Genomic DNA, 16,765 nt, shown 5'->3' with positions numbered 1-16,765 from the left:
TAATGTGGAGCAGCCAACTCTTCTCTGATATTAAGTCTCTCCTTACACACGCATTTTGAAAATGCTGCACAATCAGGTAGGTTAGTGGTACAATGTCAGTAAATGTACTGCTCTGAAGTACAAATTTTAGGTACTTTTACTTGAGGTACTTGTACTACTTGAGAATTTACTCACCTCTACATCTCAGAGGCAAATATTACACTTTTTACTTAACTACAGTTGTTCCATAACTTAAGTTACCAGCTACTTTTCAGATTACAGTTTTTCCTTTACTTGATGTCCAATTGAAACCATGTATCCTCCATATTTGGCAATTTTGAAACTGATTTATTTTCTGATAAACCCGAAGTACTGAGTGTTCCTGTGTGTGTGAGAAAATCCTCTTACATATCCTCTTACTTTTTATTACATAAATACTGAATTCCTCTTCGACCAGTGTTGTGACTTAAAGGATTAGTTTACGACACCAAACTACTACTGTTCTGGAAGTATAGTTTATTATCACATAAGCAGTACAGATATTTTACCTCAGAATATATATATTTAAATATAGTTGGTCTTTGTGGGTTTTGACAAAGGCACTAACCAATGCGTGTAACATGGGTATTAAACAAGGAACAGTCATTAGATGGGTTTTTGTGCAAAATCTTGTAATAGTACATGTGTAACAAACATCCATATACACCGAGGACACACATTATATTACTGGAGAATTTAAGCACACTCTCATATGCACTCAGGATGAAAATAAACACCTCCCTCACTGGATTGTCATATGGCAGTATTAACCTTTGGACATCGACGCTCATCTTGTTGTTCAGCAGGTCAGTCAAGTCTTTTGGCAGTTTGAACACACGGAATATAGAGATATACAGTATTACAGTAGTACTATACAGTCAGCTGAGCCTCTCAAGGGCCTGAAGAACGCTGGAGTGGAATAGGCCTGTCTGCCCACTGCTCTCCTGAGTAACCAGAATGCGTCCATCAGGTCGAGGTTTGTGGACAAGGACAACTTCTCCCTGAAGCAGACTGAGCTCAGAGTCCATCTGGGCTAAATGCGTCGTGGTTACTCTGTGTCTGGGGAAAAAAAAAAGAATAACAGCCAGAGGGTTTTATCCAGTCTGTCAAATCAACAAACTAATTTCAAGTCTACGGAGTCTGATAATCAATCTGCTTTTTATTTTCAAGGTTAAATACACAAATCCAATGTACCTGATCGGGCTGAACTGAGCTGACACAGCTGATAGAGACGGCTGCAACAGTATTGGCTTTTGAGGATTAGAATTTAGATCTGAAGTGGTTGTTTCGAGGCCTTTCCTGAGAACAGGAACTTTTCCCTCTTTGAGAATGATTCCTGGTCCATCTCTTCCCAGAGTGAGCGACGGGGCCCACACTTCCAACGAAGGGGGGCCAGGGCCGCAGTTGGGGGGAACCTGATTTATTGACGACCAGGAGGATGTCCGAGGTCTTGGAGGAGGGGAGTCTTCATCTGTGAGGAACCGCACTGACTTTGCAGGCTAGGGGAGTAAAACATTTACTGTAAGGCGCACGCAGAACAGTGACAGCGGGAATAGTTTAAGAACAACTGCACACAGAGTACGTTAAAAAAATGCGATGCACGCCTGCAAGAAATATTCTGTATGATGTTACCTTGTCTATGTTGTTCCTATGTGAGTCAGGTTTGACTAGAATTGACTGAGGCCTATTGAAAGGCTGTCTGTCGGGCTGAAATGTTGCCTCATGTGAAGCAAAGAAGTCCCTGTCCTTAAAGACTGCAGCAGCAGAGGGCGCTGGTGGCTCAGTCATCCAGCCCAGTGGCCTGCCAGAGTTGCTGCTGCTGTTTTTCTTCCTCTGCAGGGCAGGTGAGTACCCAGACGCCTGCACTTGTGCAAAATGCTTCGAGTTGGAAGGGATGTTCAAATTGGACGTACGGTTTGAGCCTGAAAATAAAATAATTTTAAAATGTTATTTTGCAACCTGGCAAAATCCCTTATTTACTCCAGCAGTTAGCAGATAGGTGTAGTGTTTAACTCTCACCTCTATGAGGGTTAAAGATGCGTCTCACAGTGTCCCAACCTTGTGTGCATCCATAAAGGGATAGTTTTCCAGCGCCAGTGGATGACAATGCATGCTGTGCTCCATTTGGCACAGATGGGACCTGTCCTGTTGAGTATATCGTTCCATCAGCGTTTACCCTATCAAGAGCAAGGACCACAGCAGGATTCTTGGCAGCTGTGGGCTTCTTTCCAGTTACTGTGTTGTATTGTGAGGACGCATTAGTGGCTTTGGTCTCCAGGAGTCTGGCTGAGGTTCTGCAGTGGGACAACAAAACACTTTAGTACAATCCGAAGTACCTACTATATGACTTATTTAATGTAGCCTTGTAAAAGTCTGTTTGAACCGTTCACCAAATTCAGTGTTTTATCTCTGATTCCTGAGCCTTTTAAATATGTGTATGATGATATGTTGTTCTGCCCACACCAAATTACTGTCTGAATCCAAATGTTGTTTAGCTCCCACTTTCTGCAGTCCGGGATCACAGCCTCTCACCTGAGCACAGGCGAGATGTAGTTGCTGGGCAAAATGCCAACTTTGCCTGTTCTCAAAGATAACCCACGCAGCCAGCCTTCTTTGAACTTTCCATACACTCCCACCATCTCTCCTTTCCTCAGCTCCAGCTCCTCTGGCCGTCGAGGTTTGTAGGAGTACAGGACAGCACACCTGAGGAAACACACGGAAATACTGCAGTGGGCTACATATCCAGATTATGCATCCTCCTTGTGGGTTTTCGAGTGTTTCTCATTTCTTTTTCTATACATATTTTGCACCTGTGATCCAACATTATCATACCATTAATATAACTTTTAAAACAATGACTCACACGCTGATGGAGAGCTGCTGTGTGGAGGAGTTTTTTCCGTCTGCAGAGGCAGAGGACATTTGGGGGTTCACCAGGGCCATAGAGATGGTCGGTGGAGTCTCGCTCGTCATCTTCTTCTCACTCTGTAAAGCGATGAATTCAAACTTGTCTTCATATGGAATGCAAACAACAAGCATTATTTAAGAACACCATATTAAAGGAAGAGTCTACAGCCATGCTAGCAGCAGTTCTGTCTTCCAACAGTCATTCAAGCGCTGAAACTGTTCAGACCTACAAATACCTGGGAAGTGTGTTTTTGTGACAGATTGAAATTCACCTAGTGAATTTAAACTAGTTGCCTAGTTAAACTAAACTCCTCCTGAGGAGATCAGAGAACATTAACAATGTTTCATTCCTCTTCCACTGAAAGTATTTCACTTATTCATTTATTTCATATTTTACATCCCTTTATCAAAAGGACGCAAGTGGTTGTCAACAATTATGTACTGGCAAACAGTGGTGGAAGAATTGAGATTCTCTACTTAAGTACAAGTACTAATACCACTCACACACTAATACACTCCGCCACAAGTACAGTTCCTGTTTTCAAAACCTATATATGCCTGTATATAAAATAGGTATAATTGGCAAACTGTACTTATATAATATCAAAGTAAAAGTACACAATGTGCAGGAAATGTTAGATGTCAGTGTTTTACTATTATATATGATGTTTTAGTATTAATATTATTGCTGCATTAATGTGCATGTTGCATTTTACTGCTGTAGATGATTAAGATCGAGCTCATTTTAACTAATTTATGTACTGTTGGATGGTTTCATCTACAGCAGTGCATGATGTTTTATAAGATCATCAGGTTTGTAAAAAGCTGTCAGACAAATATAGCAGAATAAAAAGTACAATATCTGCCTCTGAGATGTAGAAAGTGGGAGTATAAAAGTGTGCAGAAGAGGAATACTCAAGTAAAGTACCTGAAATTTGTGCTTAAGTACAGTAGTTAAGCAAATGTAAATTACAGCTAAATATTGAAGTCCTGAAGTCCTCAAAAAAGCATGAAACATTTTTTGATATGTGTCTGTGCACACATTGTGTCTGCTATGTCGTTGGATATTGTTGACCAGCAGTGAATTGTTGGTTGCTGTTAATCTTAGTGTATTTCATCTCTTTCAAAAACTGAAATATTTTTATTTTTAGATCGTTTTAATATGTGTGAATTAACTGTCTATGCGAACTTCTGTTTGCAAACTTATTTGGCTCAAATTGTCCCTTGTGGTTTCAGTCGAAAAAGATGGCACGGGATGAAAAATCCCGATCATCAAATCACAGTGTAATGCCTGGGACACTGATTTGTGCGTACCAAATTTCTTGGCAATCCATCTACAACTGTAGTGTAGAAGAAAACTCAAGGGATCGGCAAAGTCATCAGCATTAATCCTGTAAAAAGTTCCATGTTAATCCAGAGATATTTCAGTCTGGACCAAAGGCTGGATTTTTTTTCTTTTGAAATGCTCCAGTCTTAACTCCAAATTTGATTCTAATTTGACTAAGACATAAATTTTAACCTTTGTAAAATACAGTAATAGAGAAAATGTATATAATGGCCTGACAAACTTCTTTTGCATTTATCTTCACAGATCCAAACTCTAACAGACTGGTAGTCAGCAGGCTGTGAGTCAGGCCTGATACAGACAGTGAGCAGGGAGCGGCAGTGAGGTGTGTCTAAAAACCACACAGTGTGAAGACCAATCCTTAATCGCTCAGTTATCAAACTGAGGATGGCCTTTCAGTGAGATCTGTTTTGTATACTTTTTATTTTGTCCTCTGACCAAACAAATCCCTGACACAGAATGTTTTCCTATTGTTACCATTAAAGAAAGGCACTGATAACTTGCCAGTGTCTATCCTCTCTGCAGTGACGTCTACAGGAGCTTGCTGCTATTTAAAGCACTACCTCTCAAATAAAGCATTAATGCTATCCCATTGGCCTAAGGATCCCTCTATATAGCTTCTATGTGCCTGGATCCTGCAGCTCTCCCACCATTAAGCTGCAATGCATTTACACTGTATTTCACAGAAACACAAAAGAAGTCATAATTAAGAGGCAGCCATTGCTATAAGCGACGGTCTCACTTGTCAAAGGCAGTGATGAGGCAGAAGTAAACCAAGATGAAGTTACGCTATAACGTCCTGAAGACATACTGGCCTTCCATCGTGTAGGAGTGAATGGAGGAGTGTTGTCATCACCTATAGGTTTTTGTCTGTGTGTCTTTTTTTTTTTTTTTTTTTTATTAAATTCATATGACAATTACACTACAAACAGCCATGAATGCTGGATTAAAAAGTTGTAAAATGAAACAAGAAAAAAAAAACCCCAATGACTACCCTTTCTTATGTATTCAATTATTTAGTTTTTCATTACTTTGTGTCATGTTTTCTATTCCTGGTTTGTGTTATATCAGATAAAAAAAGCCTGCCTCACTTATGCTGCAGTCACGCAATGGCCAGGTGCAGCGACCCAGAAGAGGCTATATTTACATTGAAAGAGTGATTCGCTTTTGGTCATGTCGTGAATAATACCTGATTTGGATGACGTGCTTCTGCAGCCAGAATCTCTGCTGCTTTTGATAAACAAATTAACAGAATATTAATGCCCACTTTTTGGTCCCAGTGAGAATATCGTAGAATTTCACATAACCAAAGAAAGGCAGCTTTGTATGGAGGCTGAAAGTGCAAAATTAAATATTATAGAATTGTTTCATTACATAAATTTATCTAATCTTGAATACTTCTAGTAGGAAGTGTTTCGCCTAGAGTCACATTACTATTTTTTGTCACTCTTCACAAAGAAACAGCTAGCAATATTTTTAATAATTAATGAAAAATCCCCAACACAGAAGAGAAATAAGAAAAAAGCTATAAAGATGTTCGTAAAGCTCAACACTGTCAACATAATGCGTGCTTACAAGTGTGAGAAAAAGCAAATGGGGTTTAGAGCACATGTGCCAGAATTAATTACTAATGTTAACGCCCTGAGCACATAGACAGGTGTTTTCAGTTACTCTGCATAATTATATCTTTATCAGGTTGAAATTAGGTGGAGGTATGCTGGGAATTACCTGGTGTCACCAAACTGTATTAAGTAGTGGCATTAGACTGTTTTAGATGAATTAGGCTTGCACAGAGTGAGCCACACAAAGCATATTGTTCAGATTTCTGCCTGACTCCATCCTGACTCACAGTGGTATTTTGTATTGTGTATGTTTATGATTTTATTAGAATATATGCGTGGTTGATGACAACTTTTATGAGACCAGATGTGCTAAAGAAATGGCATATGAAGAATTAAAATCTGCACTGACTGATGTGAAACAAGTACAGGCTCCATTTGCCCACACAGGCTTAAGAGGGTCTAATCAGGCAACATAAGGGAAAGCACCCATGAAGGTGGTCAATGAGGCTTTCAAAGTTTCAAAGGTTTGCTACATGGTATAGATGCAACTACCAGTAAATATTATTTTCATTACTGAGTAATGTGATGATTTTTTCTCTTAAGCTTTTAGCCTCTCAGGTCTTCTGATCAAGATTTGGTAGTTGTTCCTGGACTCTGCTTTGAAGTCGAGATCTGCAGACACTGTGCAAAGCCTTAAGAAGCTTCTCAAGAGCCACCTGTTTTGCTTTTAATTGAAAAGCACTTTGTAACTGAATAATTATTAACTGATTAATTTCCTGTTGATGAGCTAATACATCGATCAGCTACTCACTTCAGCTCAGTTTTAGTCAGTTCATGGGCTGCGACATCTCACAAATTACACCAATCAGCCACAACATTAAAACCCTTCAGGTGGGAGGATGGATTCGGGTTATTCCGATGCATCCCGCAGATTCTTGCTCAAGTTGGGATCCGGAGAGTATGCAGTGGTTGTGGTCCTGGTTTTTGAAATGTTGGTCTGCAATGCTTCAGTGGGTGGAATCCCCCCAGCCCAGGGTTTCCCCACATAACATTGCATTGTAAACAGATGAGTAATGTTAATCACATCACATGTCAGTGGTTTTAATGTTGTGGCTGACCGGTTTAGCTTTTTCTATCACTCATCTCAGGTGTTTTGGTTTACCAGTGAAGTATGATATGGAACTAAACTTCCCTGTGTTGCATTTTAAGATGTTTTTGCTTTTGGCTCATTTCCATCTTCTCTTACACAATCATGCCACTTCACACTAATATGCATTATTTCATCCACAGTTGGTGGGAAGCTGCACCTCTGTGTGAAACAGTGGAGCCAGAGGTGAGAGCTGATGGGATGCAGCACTAAGAACAGAATACATGCCGGCTTGGTCAGTGGGGAGCGCAGCCTCGGCTTTAGGGACAGAGTCCTCCGCTCCTTTAAAAAGCAAAGTGCGTGGCTTGTCTGCTATTACTGGCCCACTGATGTGAAAGTGAGTGTTACCTGCTTAGTGAAGAGGAAGGAGTTTGAAGTCAGGGGAGAGAAGGGTCTGTTATGTAACCAGTGACTCATCATCAGCAGCATGAGAGTGATAAGCAGACACACCGAGGGACTCCAGTCCTCCCACTCTCTACATCTAGCGTCTTCCTACGTCTTGTGTTTAGCCTTTTGCGCAGCTTACACATTTTGTTTTCTGTTTCTCTTCCCAGCTCTACGCCATCTTTTATTGCAGTATTTTTTCCTTTCACTTTTTCCTCTTCCTGTCTTGTCTCTCCCATTTCCTGCTCTTTATCAAATTCTCAAGTTCCCTCTCTTCCTTTCCCTTCTTATTTTTATTTGACTTGCATGACTTTTGGTATTTTTATGCTCCGACGTGTAATTGCAGGATAGAGCAGTGAAATCTGAAGTGAGTCAAAGGAAATCATTAGCTTAGCGGGAAGGGCACTTGGCAGCAGGTTACATTAATAAGAGGTGCAAAACATCTATGCAGTTTTCACAGTAGTGTAATGCATTGCATTGTTTGTAGTGTAAAATAAGAGCAACTGTACAAGCTGTTTACATTAAGTTGAGGATATGCAATGTATCCATCAAAACCTTCAAGCCAAGTTCATCTGAATCAATAAGTTCTTTTAGTAGTTTCACAGCACGCTACTTTATAGTGTTTGTGTAATATTGTGTCGATCGTTGAAAAACATATCTCAAAAAAAAAAGCCGCAAAAACAATCCAAAACTGTTTCGTAGAGATGTTCATCAATCATTCTGACACATGATACATATAATATGCAACATGAAAGACGTGACAGAAATAAACATCCTGATTTGAATTTGAGAATCAAATGTTACTACATTATAATCTGAGTTTTACTTCATAGGCAGGCACAAAAGACCCTCAACAAAAGTTGAAAATTGAAAAAGTATTGATGTTGAAAAAAACAAGCATATTTCTAACTTTATGACTCTTGTATGTATTATGAGTAATCAGTGAGTAATACATATATATATAGCAGTCAGGGTAAGCTCAGTGGAATTACACTGAAATTTGTAAGACTCATTACTCAGACGCTCACTCACTCAGACGTCGTTTTATTAAATGTTTGATTCAAAGTAAGAGTGTTGCTCTTTTCTCCACAGCTATGCTGTTTTGCTTTTCAGGAATAAGTCAGTTACACAACTTCCCCCAAGCACTATATCTGAGCTGAAGAAAGAAAACTACACACACCCTGTATGACTCCTATTCTCTAAAGGGAAACCCTGGCTTAGGTCCCAGCACACTTGATTAAAGACCTCTCAAAGTTTTAGTCTACACACCTCCAGTCCCCACTTCTTTCATAACTAGCCTTTTTCAACATCCATGTTGTTTTTATGATAACCACTTAACCATGAGTGGCCAAAATAAGGGCGATGCCTTTCTCTCATTCATTCCTTAAGCTTAGTGTCATGGTTTCCCTCCCTACACCCCTGAGGACACCTTGATCCCTCACTGACTCAGATAAAAACATCAATTATCCCACATGAACCATATGTTTTCTGTTACAACAAATCGCTGTGAACAAAAATGAGGCCAAACGATGATGATGTTGATTGAAAGACAGAATTGGAAAACAAACTTTAACACATCAGTATGGCGTGCATAAAGGCAGCAGATGACTCACCTGTAACAGTTGTCTGTGTGTAGTGTCAGAGTGGCGTTTGATTCGCTGAGAGTTCACTCTGGAGGGGTGAGACAGGCCCCGGGCAGCGGGAGGCACAGAAAGGCGGTGTGACTGACCCTGACGGTTGAAGCTGTTGAAGGTGCTGATGTTAGTCGTCTCTCCTTTGGTAGTCTGATAAAAGTTGGCGCTGCTGGCTGCGGACTGTTTCCGTTGGTTAGAGAGGGGCAAAGCATTGATCATGGGTGTCTTTGCTGCGACTTGAGGGACTCCGTAATGGGTGGTCCTATTGGAGACGTCAGTGGCCTTGTCTTTAACCCCGCTCCCAGTCCGATGGTGAGATTCTGCTGAGTCACTCCCCCTCCGATTCTTTCCCTCTAGCAGTTTGGCAGCCACTGAGTTTGGCTGAAAGAAATGAAAACATAAAAGAGAAACCACTGTGGTTAAATCCCAACACAGAGAACAGTCAAGAAAATCCTCTCCAACTCGCTCCTACCTGGGACTAGCGCCTGTCAACCTCTGCTCCTGCATATCAGCAAAACGGCTGTCTAAATACACCCACTTATCACTACTCCACTCATCCCTACAACTTGTTGGACAGGCAGGCAGGCAGACAGGAGCATAAGTACCAGCCAAAAAGCCAGGAAGGGTTGGCTGGTGCCGAGAGAGGAGCTGCACGGACAGGCTGGCAGACGGACAGATATGGCAGGGTTAATGCTTTCACTCCCCACAGTGATGTGCTGTTATGCCACCCAAGCAGAGAAAGCATTACTGTGTCTTCACGCCTGGCTGCACGACACGAGGAGAGGCAGGCTCAGAAAGGAGAGGGGAGAGGAGAAAAGAAGAGGACGGAACAACTGAGTATGGAGGTAGAAAAAGACGAGGATAACTGCTGAGGCTGAGCTTTGGGAGACGATACAGATGGGCAGAAGACAAAAGGAAGTACAAGAGGAGGAGAGGAATAATGACAAAGTATTAGGGAAAAATTATAGACAAACCAGATGACACATGAGGGAAGTAAACAAGAAGTGAGTGAGGCACCACATTAACCCCGCCGTACGAACAAATAACATTTTACCCGGCACGGATGAAGTTAATTCCTGGAGACAGAAAATACAGAGGAAAACAAATGACAGTCAGCTAGCTAAGCAAGCGCTGCAAACCTGAGTAAGCCACAAAGTCACACACTAATGAGCAGCTGCAGACACAGCAGGGCTCCACAGATTAGCTCCCTGCCTCAGTGCTTTGCAGCACAGGAGTGACATTTATGGATGAATCAAAGATTTGAATGGAAATCAAGGTAGTGCTCTGGCAGTGACCTGGAATTAATGACATCCAGCGACGACATATACGGTTCAATTCATTACAGACAGGAGCTACACGACCAAAGTGCCAAACAGCAGGTGTCAACCTTGATCACGCTGAAAAGGCCATAACCCACATTTCAACAATGAAGGATGGAGGATAGACAGACAGAACTAAGATGATCTCACCTCTGTAAACTGCAGAGGGCAAACTCCAACTTTCTCCCCTAGCTTGGCTTCGATCCAGTCCTCATCCACCCGTCTGATGACAGTAAGTATGTCTCCCTGTAAACCAGGAATAAGTTACAGACACACGTAGAGAACTGAGAACAGAGAAAGTGTAGAATGGCAGAAAGGCAGAAAAAACAAACAGAGGATGCCAGGTGTCAAAGTGCGTCTGTCACGGAGACTAAGCACTCAGCCCAGAAACTCTCAAAGCCCTGAGATTCTCCTGCAACATGTGACATCAACTTCCGCTGTGTCTGCAGGCCCAGTCCTTTCTGTGGCCAGCCCCTGCTCTAAAAACCATCTGACCATCTGCATTAAAACTGAAAAAAAGAAGCAGATAGCAAGTGTGCTTTAATGGAGAGCACAGCAGTACAGAGGTGCTTATATAACTGCCTCAGAAACCCCTCAGGGTAAGTAATAACCGCTGCAGCAGAGGTCTGAGGCTCATGTCCGAAAAGCCACACCAAAGTGATACTTAGTGGGTTAAGTTGCCTTTTTTTCATCCAATAACCAAGCAAACTAATATACTGAACTGGAAAAGACACAGTTATTTTCAGAAGTGAGGAATCTATCCATTATGTTTTCAGTGAGTCAATACATTATTTAGCTACCACAAGACAAAGCAATGTCTTTACATTTCCCAACTGGCTCTGACCAGCAGCCACAAATTAAGAGAAATAAGTTAAGAGTAATAGTCCTCTGTGTGCATTTATTAAAGAGTAGGACACCTGCACTTTTAAAAGATCAAGCATTACAAGCTTTGTTAAAGCTATGTTAAGTCAGTAGTTTGAGAGTCAGACCTTGAGGAAGCTCAGACAACATCTACTGTCTTCCAGATTCATCTCTTCAGGGATAAAGTTGTACAGAGCCCTGCAGAGAGCCGGAGGTTGGGAGTGCTGGAGGGGCTGCACCTGAGGCACCTGGCTGACAGCCTGCAGCGTGTTGGCGGCGGCAGCCACACCGCTGCTGTCGGAGGCGTTTCCGCGTAGCCCATCCACATTCACTTTGGGTTTCAGAGCGATGCTATTAGCAGGTGTGAGCACCAGCTCTCCTGATGATTCGCCTTGCTGGTAATGCATGGGAGCTCGGAGAGCAAGCTGAAAGCCAGCAGAAGAAAGTCACATATCAGCTGCTGTATGTTCAAATGAAGTGGTGAATTTATTTTACATGAAGATGTTGAAATCAATGTACTTAAAGGCATAATATGCAGGAACGTCCACAAGAAAATATAAATACATACAAAAATAATCTCTCTCAATCGTCACTTGTGACCTTCTAGCAGTGGGTGGCATTGTCTGTATCTGCAGAGACCCTCACCTCTGCCTGTACTGTCTTATTTTCTCTTTATTTTTCTCGGTTCAGGACTTTTCTGGGTGTCAAATCACCACCACTGCAAAATGTCAGTATTTGACAAACTGGCAATGAGACTCAGCAATGAACTATCTTTCCGAAGAAATGCTTAACGGTGTGTTTACACAAAGAACTGTCGCATGTAACTTCTCTCCAGGCTGGAGTGAAACAACACCCTGCTTAATCTAAATTTAACTGAGATGAACCAACAAGAGGGAGAACAAGTTAAATATTTATAAACTTCCACAGTCCAGACACATGTGACAGGAGTTCAACACACTCTGGGGTTAGTTCTCATGATATTTGTTAATAACAGATTTTGTGCTGAACAGCCATGGATGTGCGACGCTCTTATCTGGATATTTAGATGTACTCAATATGACACATCCTTTTTCCCTTTTAAGATGTCAAGTACTGACTGAACCTTGACTGTTAGTGGGTTGTTTTGTTTTTTACACTTTTTTCAGTGATGTTGAGGCAAAACAGCACATGACATAATTTTATGCAAGAGTCTTAAAGAATATTTCATAACTTGTATGATTTGACACAAAATGAAACTAACAGAATTGCATTACTGCCAAAATTTTCACAGTCCTTCACAGTTAAAAGAACACTACAGTGATCATAACACACTTTAAAATATTATTTTGCAGTTTACACATTCAAGATTTGGATGATGCTAACTATAAAAACACATTAATACATACTCCATCACACTCTTAGATGACACCAAGGATTCCACACTTTTTAAGTCTCTTTTAGTGTGAATCTTTGCAGTGTTTGTTTTATTAGATTTAGACGTTTCTTTCTGCAGACCACTATATGCTTGTTTCTTTTGAGATAAGCAGACTGAAATGAACTGATGTGATAACTGGCATTAGTGAGAGGGCAACAGTGGAAAAAATTAGAGTAAATTACATCTGCTTGCTATTAAGGTTTCTGAAATATGTAGGATGATCACAAACTCACAGTAATGAATTTGGCAGAGCTGTTTGAACTCTGGCTGAACTCAAACCACGGATTACAAGTAAACTTTTAGGCGTTTTGAACAGTTCATACTGAGGACTATTGAGAAGGCAGGTCTCTGCGTTTCTCTTCACCTCAGAGAGTAAAACGTCTGCAACAATTGACTACCGACTTACTGAGTGTGAAGCACCTTCAGTGTCCTTGAATTAGGTGACAGATGCGTTGCACAGACTGACTTTATGCAGTTAAGTGTTTTTTCAACATGCGCCACTCACTCTTCTATATCATTTTCTTTTAAATTGTATTCTTATACGTCTCCTCAATACCCTTAAAATGTGGTAATAACTAAAATTTAAAGTCTCATTTTATCGTTATCCAGTTTTTTCAGTGCTGTATCAGAGGAGTCCTCTGACAAGTTACTTGTACAACCGTAATACTGAACAATAACAAGCCTTTGCCATGACATGATTCAGTTCAAGGGTATTAAATAAAGTAGACTCCAATGTTTACTCCAATGTTAAAGCTATTATTCAGAGCTATAATTCTGGTATACACCAGGCAATGTGGGTTCTCTTGGACATTGGCTTTAGTCTTGTCCCTCATTAGTTAAACTGTGATCTTAAATATTTGAATCTTTAGATGCTATGCTTTTACTTCTCTGATTTCATCTGTTATACGTGAAAAATTACCATCAGTTCACACCATCCCATACCATTCGATGTCCTCATCAGTCACTGTAACTAAGCCACTCCTACTGTATATGGTTTGAATTAGTTTGAGATTTCCATCTTCTGCATAACTTTGAATTATTATTATTTTACACATAGAATATGGATATAGAAAAGTTGTGCGGCAGCAGTGTCTCAGGGGAGGTTCAGACATAAACTCTGGACATCTCAACTCTGACAGCAATAAATACCATCATGCAAATGCCATTAAACAAATCCGTCATGCCACAGATTTACGATTTATACTTTTATTGTTTACACTGTTGATACTTCTTATACCATTATGGAGGTCATATTGTTCAAATTTTGCAACCCTAGCAGGTCATATTTAAAATCCCAAACAGTTTATGTGCTGAAAAAAATGTTAACCGATGGCTACCCAGAAGGAGGATCAAATGCATTCAGAATTTAAAAATGTTGTACAACATAAATAAAAAGAAACTACAATTATTTGCACGACAACTGTGTTTTCTGACAATGGTTTTAGTGTTCCTGAGCCCTTGTTGTGCTATCCTTTATATGATCACGTGAACCAGATTTTTTTAATAAGAGTATGAATCGCAGGTAGTGCAATGTTTCAAACAAGAAACTTCCCTTGTCCAACTTGTTGAAACATGTTGCTGGCATCAAATACAGAATCGGTCTATAGCTACAAAACTCAAAGACGTTGATGTGGTAAAACATTAAATATTGTTTGCATGCATGTGTTTGCACAGGTTTGAAATTGTTTCGTGTTGAAATTATTTCAAAGGGAATAAGAAAATCATCTAATACGTCTGTGTTTTATACAGGATCCAAACTTTTTGCAGGGGTTGGGAGAGAAAAGAGAGAAAAAAACTTTAAAAATTTAGGCTGTACATTTGTAGTCTGCTGTATGATTTTCTTGCAATGAAAGAATTAGCTCAATTACCTCATAGTGGCCTTGCTTCTTTCTCTCTCTGGGTTGACTCTCCCACTGCTGCTGCTGCTGTTGACCTTCCCTGAATGTGATGCTGCCCCTGGCCAAGGGCACTGAGTAGCGAGCTGTCTGTCTGCTGCTGCTGGGCCCCACTGAACCCTGGAGCCCCTCCAGGAGCCGCATTAACAGGATGTTCGCAGGAAGTTCCTCCACCGTCCTGGCGGGGACAGGAGTGTGACACTCTGGGCAGAACAGCTGGGAGTGGGCTGTCTCCTGCCTCTGCAGACAGGACATACAGAAAGTGTGCTGGCAGGGCAGGACCTTGGCTGATCCATCCAGCTGCTCAAAACACAGAGGACACTCCAGCAAGGCCATCAGAGACAGCTTCTCCATTTTAAAAGGGCCAGCTCTCTCTGAGAGTAGGTCTTCAGTTACACCTGAAACACTGTAATCCACCATACTGGAGGGGGAGAAGAATGAGAAGCTAATTCAATGGCGGTAGTTAATGTCAGACATCCTATAATGAATAAAAGAGTTACAACATTATTGATCAAAGTTCCCCACTTTGTAGCACAACCGATAAGAATCGAAGATAACACCACGGCTTTACATAATAATTCGATAAGGCGCAATGGTGGAGATAAAACGCTTTGCAGTAAACACGCTGCTTGCTCACAGGTGTCATGTCTGCTCACCTGACAGAACAGGTAAGGCAACAGGAAATGCTCGCAGAGGACTAAATATCCCCACTTTTGTCTCAATAACACACAGTCCTTACGCATTAACTACTTACACAGACTATGTGTTGACTGCCAGAGTGATATTCCATAAATTCCGATTAGGAAACGCGTAACTTTCTCGCCTCTGTCGCCATGACGCAGTGCGCTGAAGACGGGACGGTCCGACGCAGGGCGGGCACGTGAGGTCTACTTCAGCTACACCTTCCACCTCCTGCCAAAATTTGTGACAACATGAAACCCACCTGTGGAGATCGGACTTAAAACCGGTGACTGTCTCGACCACAACCAAGCTAATTCATCAAGAGCTGCATTTCCGTGTCATTTCCGACTCATTTTAACCCTTAAAAGGAAATCAGTTCAAAAGTCTGTCATTAACTCCAACGACAGGAAAAGTTTGGCAATGTGATGAATAAAAACGCACATTGAAAAGAATTATAAAAATGCTGTACATCTCAAAATTAACAGTTTCGTAAGTGTTAGACTCGTTTTCAAAGAAGAATTAATTTTAGAAAAAGTTTTTAAGGGCTGTTTTATATTGAGAAAATACGTCAGCTGCTCCATAATTCCGTATTATAATGGGTTGGGATGTTTATTTATGTTTTTATGCTTGATTCCATAATTTTCTGTGAGTGATCCCACTTTTCTTCATTAAAATGTGCGTGGAAAGGGGCAAGCGAAAGCAGAGCACAGCACTGTCATGTGACATGGTCTCCCTCTGCTGGTGCATTCACTGACCAGCTCTGCAGCTTCACCTGCAAAACTCCAGGCTTATCCACGTCACTTCTACTGGAAACAACATGGGATGGGGGCGGGAACGCTACTGGACAGCCATCATCCTCCATCACTTTGTTCAACATTTGTGACAATATAGCATTTGCTGGACATGTAAAGTAATGACGGTTACTTCTGGAGATGGTGGTGGGCTTGCTGCAATCACTGGTTTAGCTTTATAATTGTTTGGATTTCATTTGCACTGTCCAAATTCACATATTCCCTTTCTTGCATCCTAATACTAAATAATTTATCCGCAATGGCTATGTAGTGAAAGTTCAGGACATCTGTTTGAATTTTTTAAACAAGCATGAATCTTTCATCTCCTTCATCACGTCAGCAGAACTCGGGGAATTCTAAAAATGTGCACATGGCTTTTACAGACAGAGTGATAGCAACAGAAAAAGAGAGAAAGAGGGAGATAGATAGATAGAGAGAGAGAGATGAGATTAGCCATGACTTATTTACATGTTCATATCTAAGCTGATAGAGGCCTCTCACAGTTTAATGGCTCTGTGATTATGTTGGTTTGTTTTTCTGGATTGAAACATAACTTTATGTTGATTGTAGCGCTTCGAGTCTGTGAGTGCTGAAGCTTCTGTCTTGCAAACAAAAACACTAAGGGAGGGAGTGTGGTTGTACATAAGTGCTTATCAACTGCTCACAGCCCTGACGGTCAGTCTAGTCTCTACTGAGGAGACTCGGATGTTGTCAGAGAGGGACCATGTTTGATGGTTCTGATATATAGTCTATGTGATGGAGAGGGAAGGGTCTCCCCGGGGATGGCTCGGAGCTCGGTGTGCTGTC

The 16,765-nt window shown here is 41.1% G+C and overlaps 1 protein-coding gene across 3 annotated transcripts; it reads right to left on the bottom strand.

Annotated features, from left to right (window-relative positions):
* Positions 1-534: 534 nt before the first annotated feature.
* sh3rf2 (SH3 domain containing ring finger 2) lies at positions 535-15,523 on the bottom strand. 3 transcript variants are annotated; one of them, XM_046405979.1, is made up of 11 exons: positions 15,430-15,523; positions 14,460-14,907; positions 11,306-11,602; positions 10,467-10,562; positions 8,977-9,378; positions 2,882-3,003; positions 2,551-2,721; positions 2,038-2,312; positions 1,651-1,940; positions 1,213-1,517; positions 535-1,077 (listed from the first exon to the last, which is right to left on the bottom strand). In XM_046405979.1, exons 2-11 carry the CDS (start codon positions 14,904-14,906, stop codon positions 897-899), a joined length of 2,586 nt encoding a protein of 861 aa, XP_046261935.1. In that variant the 5' UTR covers position 14,907; positions 15,430-15,523; the 3' UTR covers positions 535-896. The 3 variants fall into 3 exon arrangements, with proteins under 3 accessions (XP_046261935.1, XP_046261934.1, XP_046261937.1); XM_046405978.1 differs by lacking the exon at positions 15,430-15,523 and adding an exon at positions 15,241-15,418; XM_046405981.1 differs by lacking the exon at positions 15,430-15,523 and adding an exon at positions 15,143-15,161.
* Positions 15,524-16,765: the final 1,242 nt, after the last annotated feature.

The sequence above is a fragment of the Scatophagus argus genome, chromosome 12, assembly GCF_020382885.2.
Source record: "Scatophagus argus isolate fScaArg1 chromosome 12, fScaArg1.pri, whole genome shotgun sequence".
Classification (NCBI taxonomy): Eukaryota; Metazoa; Chordata; class Actinopteri; family Scatophagidae; genus Scatophagus; species Scatophagus argus.
Note: the sequence above shows the minus strand (reverse complement) of the source record. Positions and strands in the feature narration are given on the sequence as shown.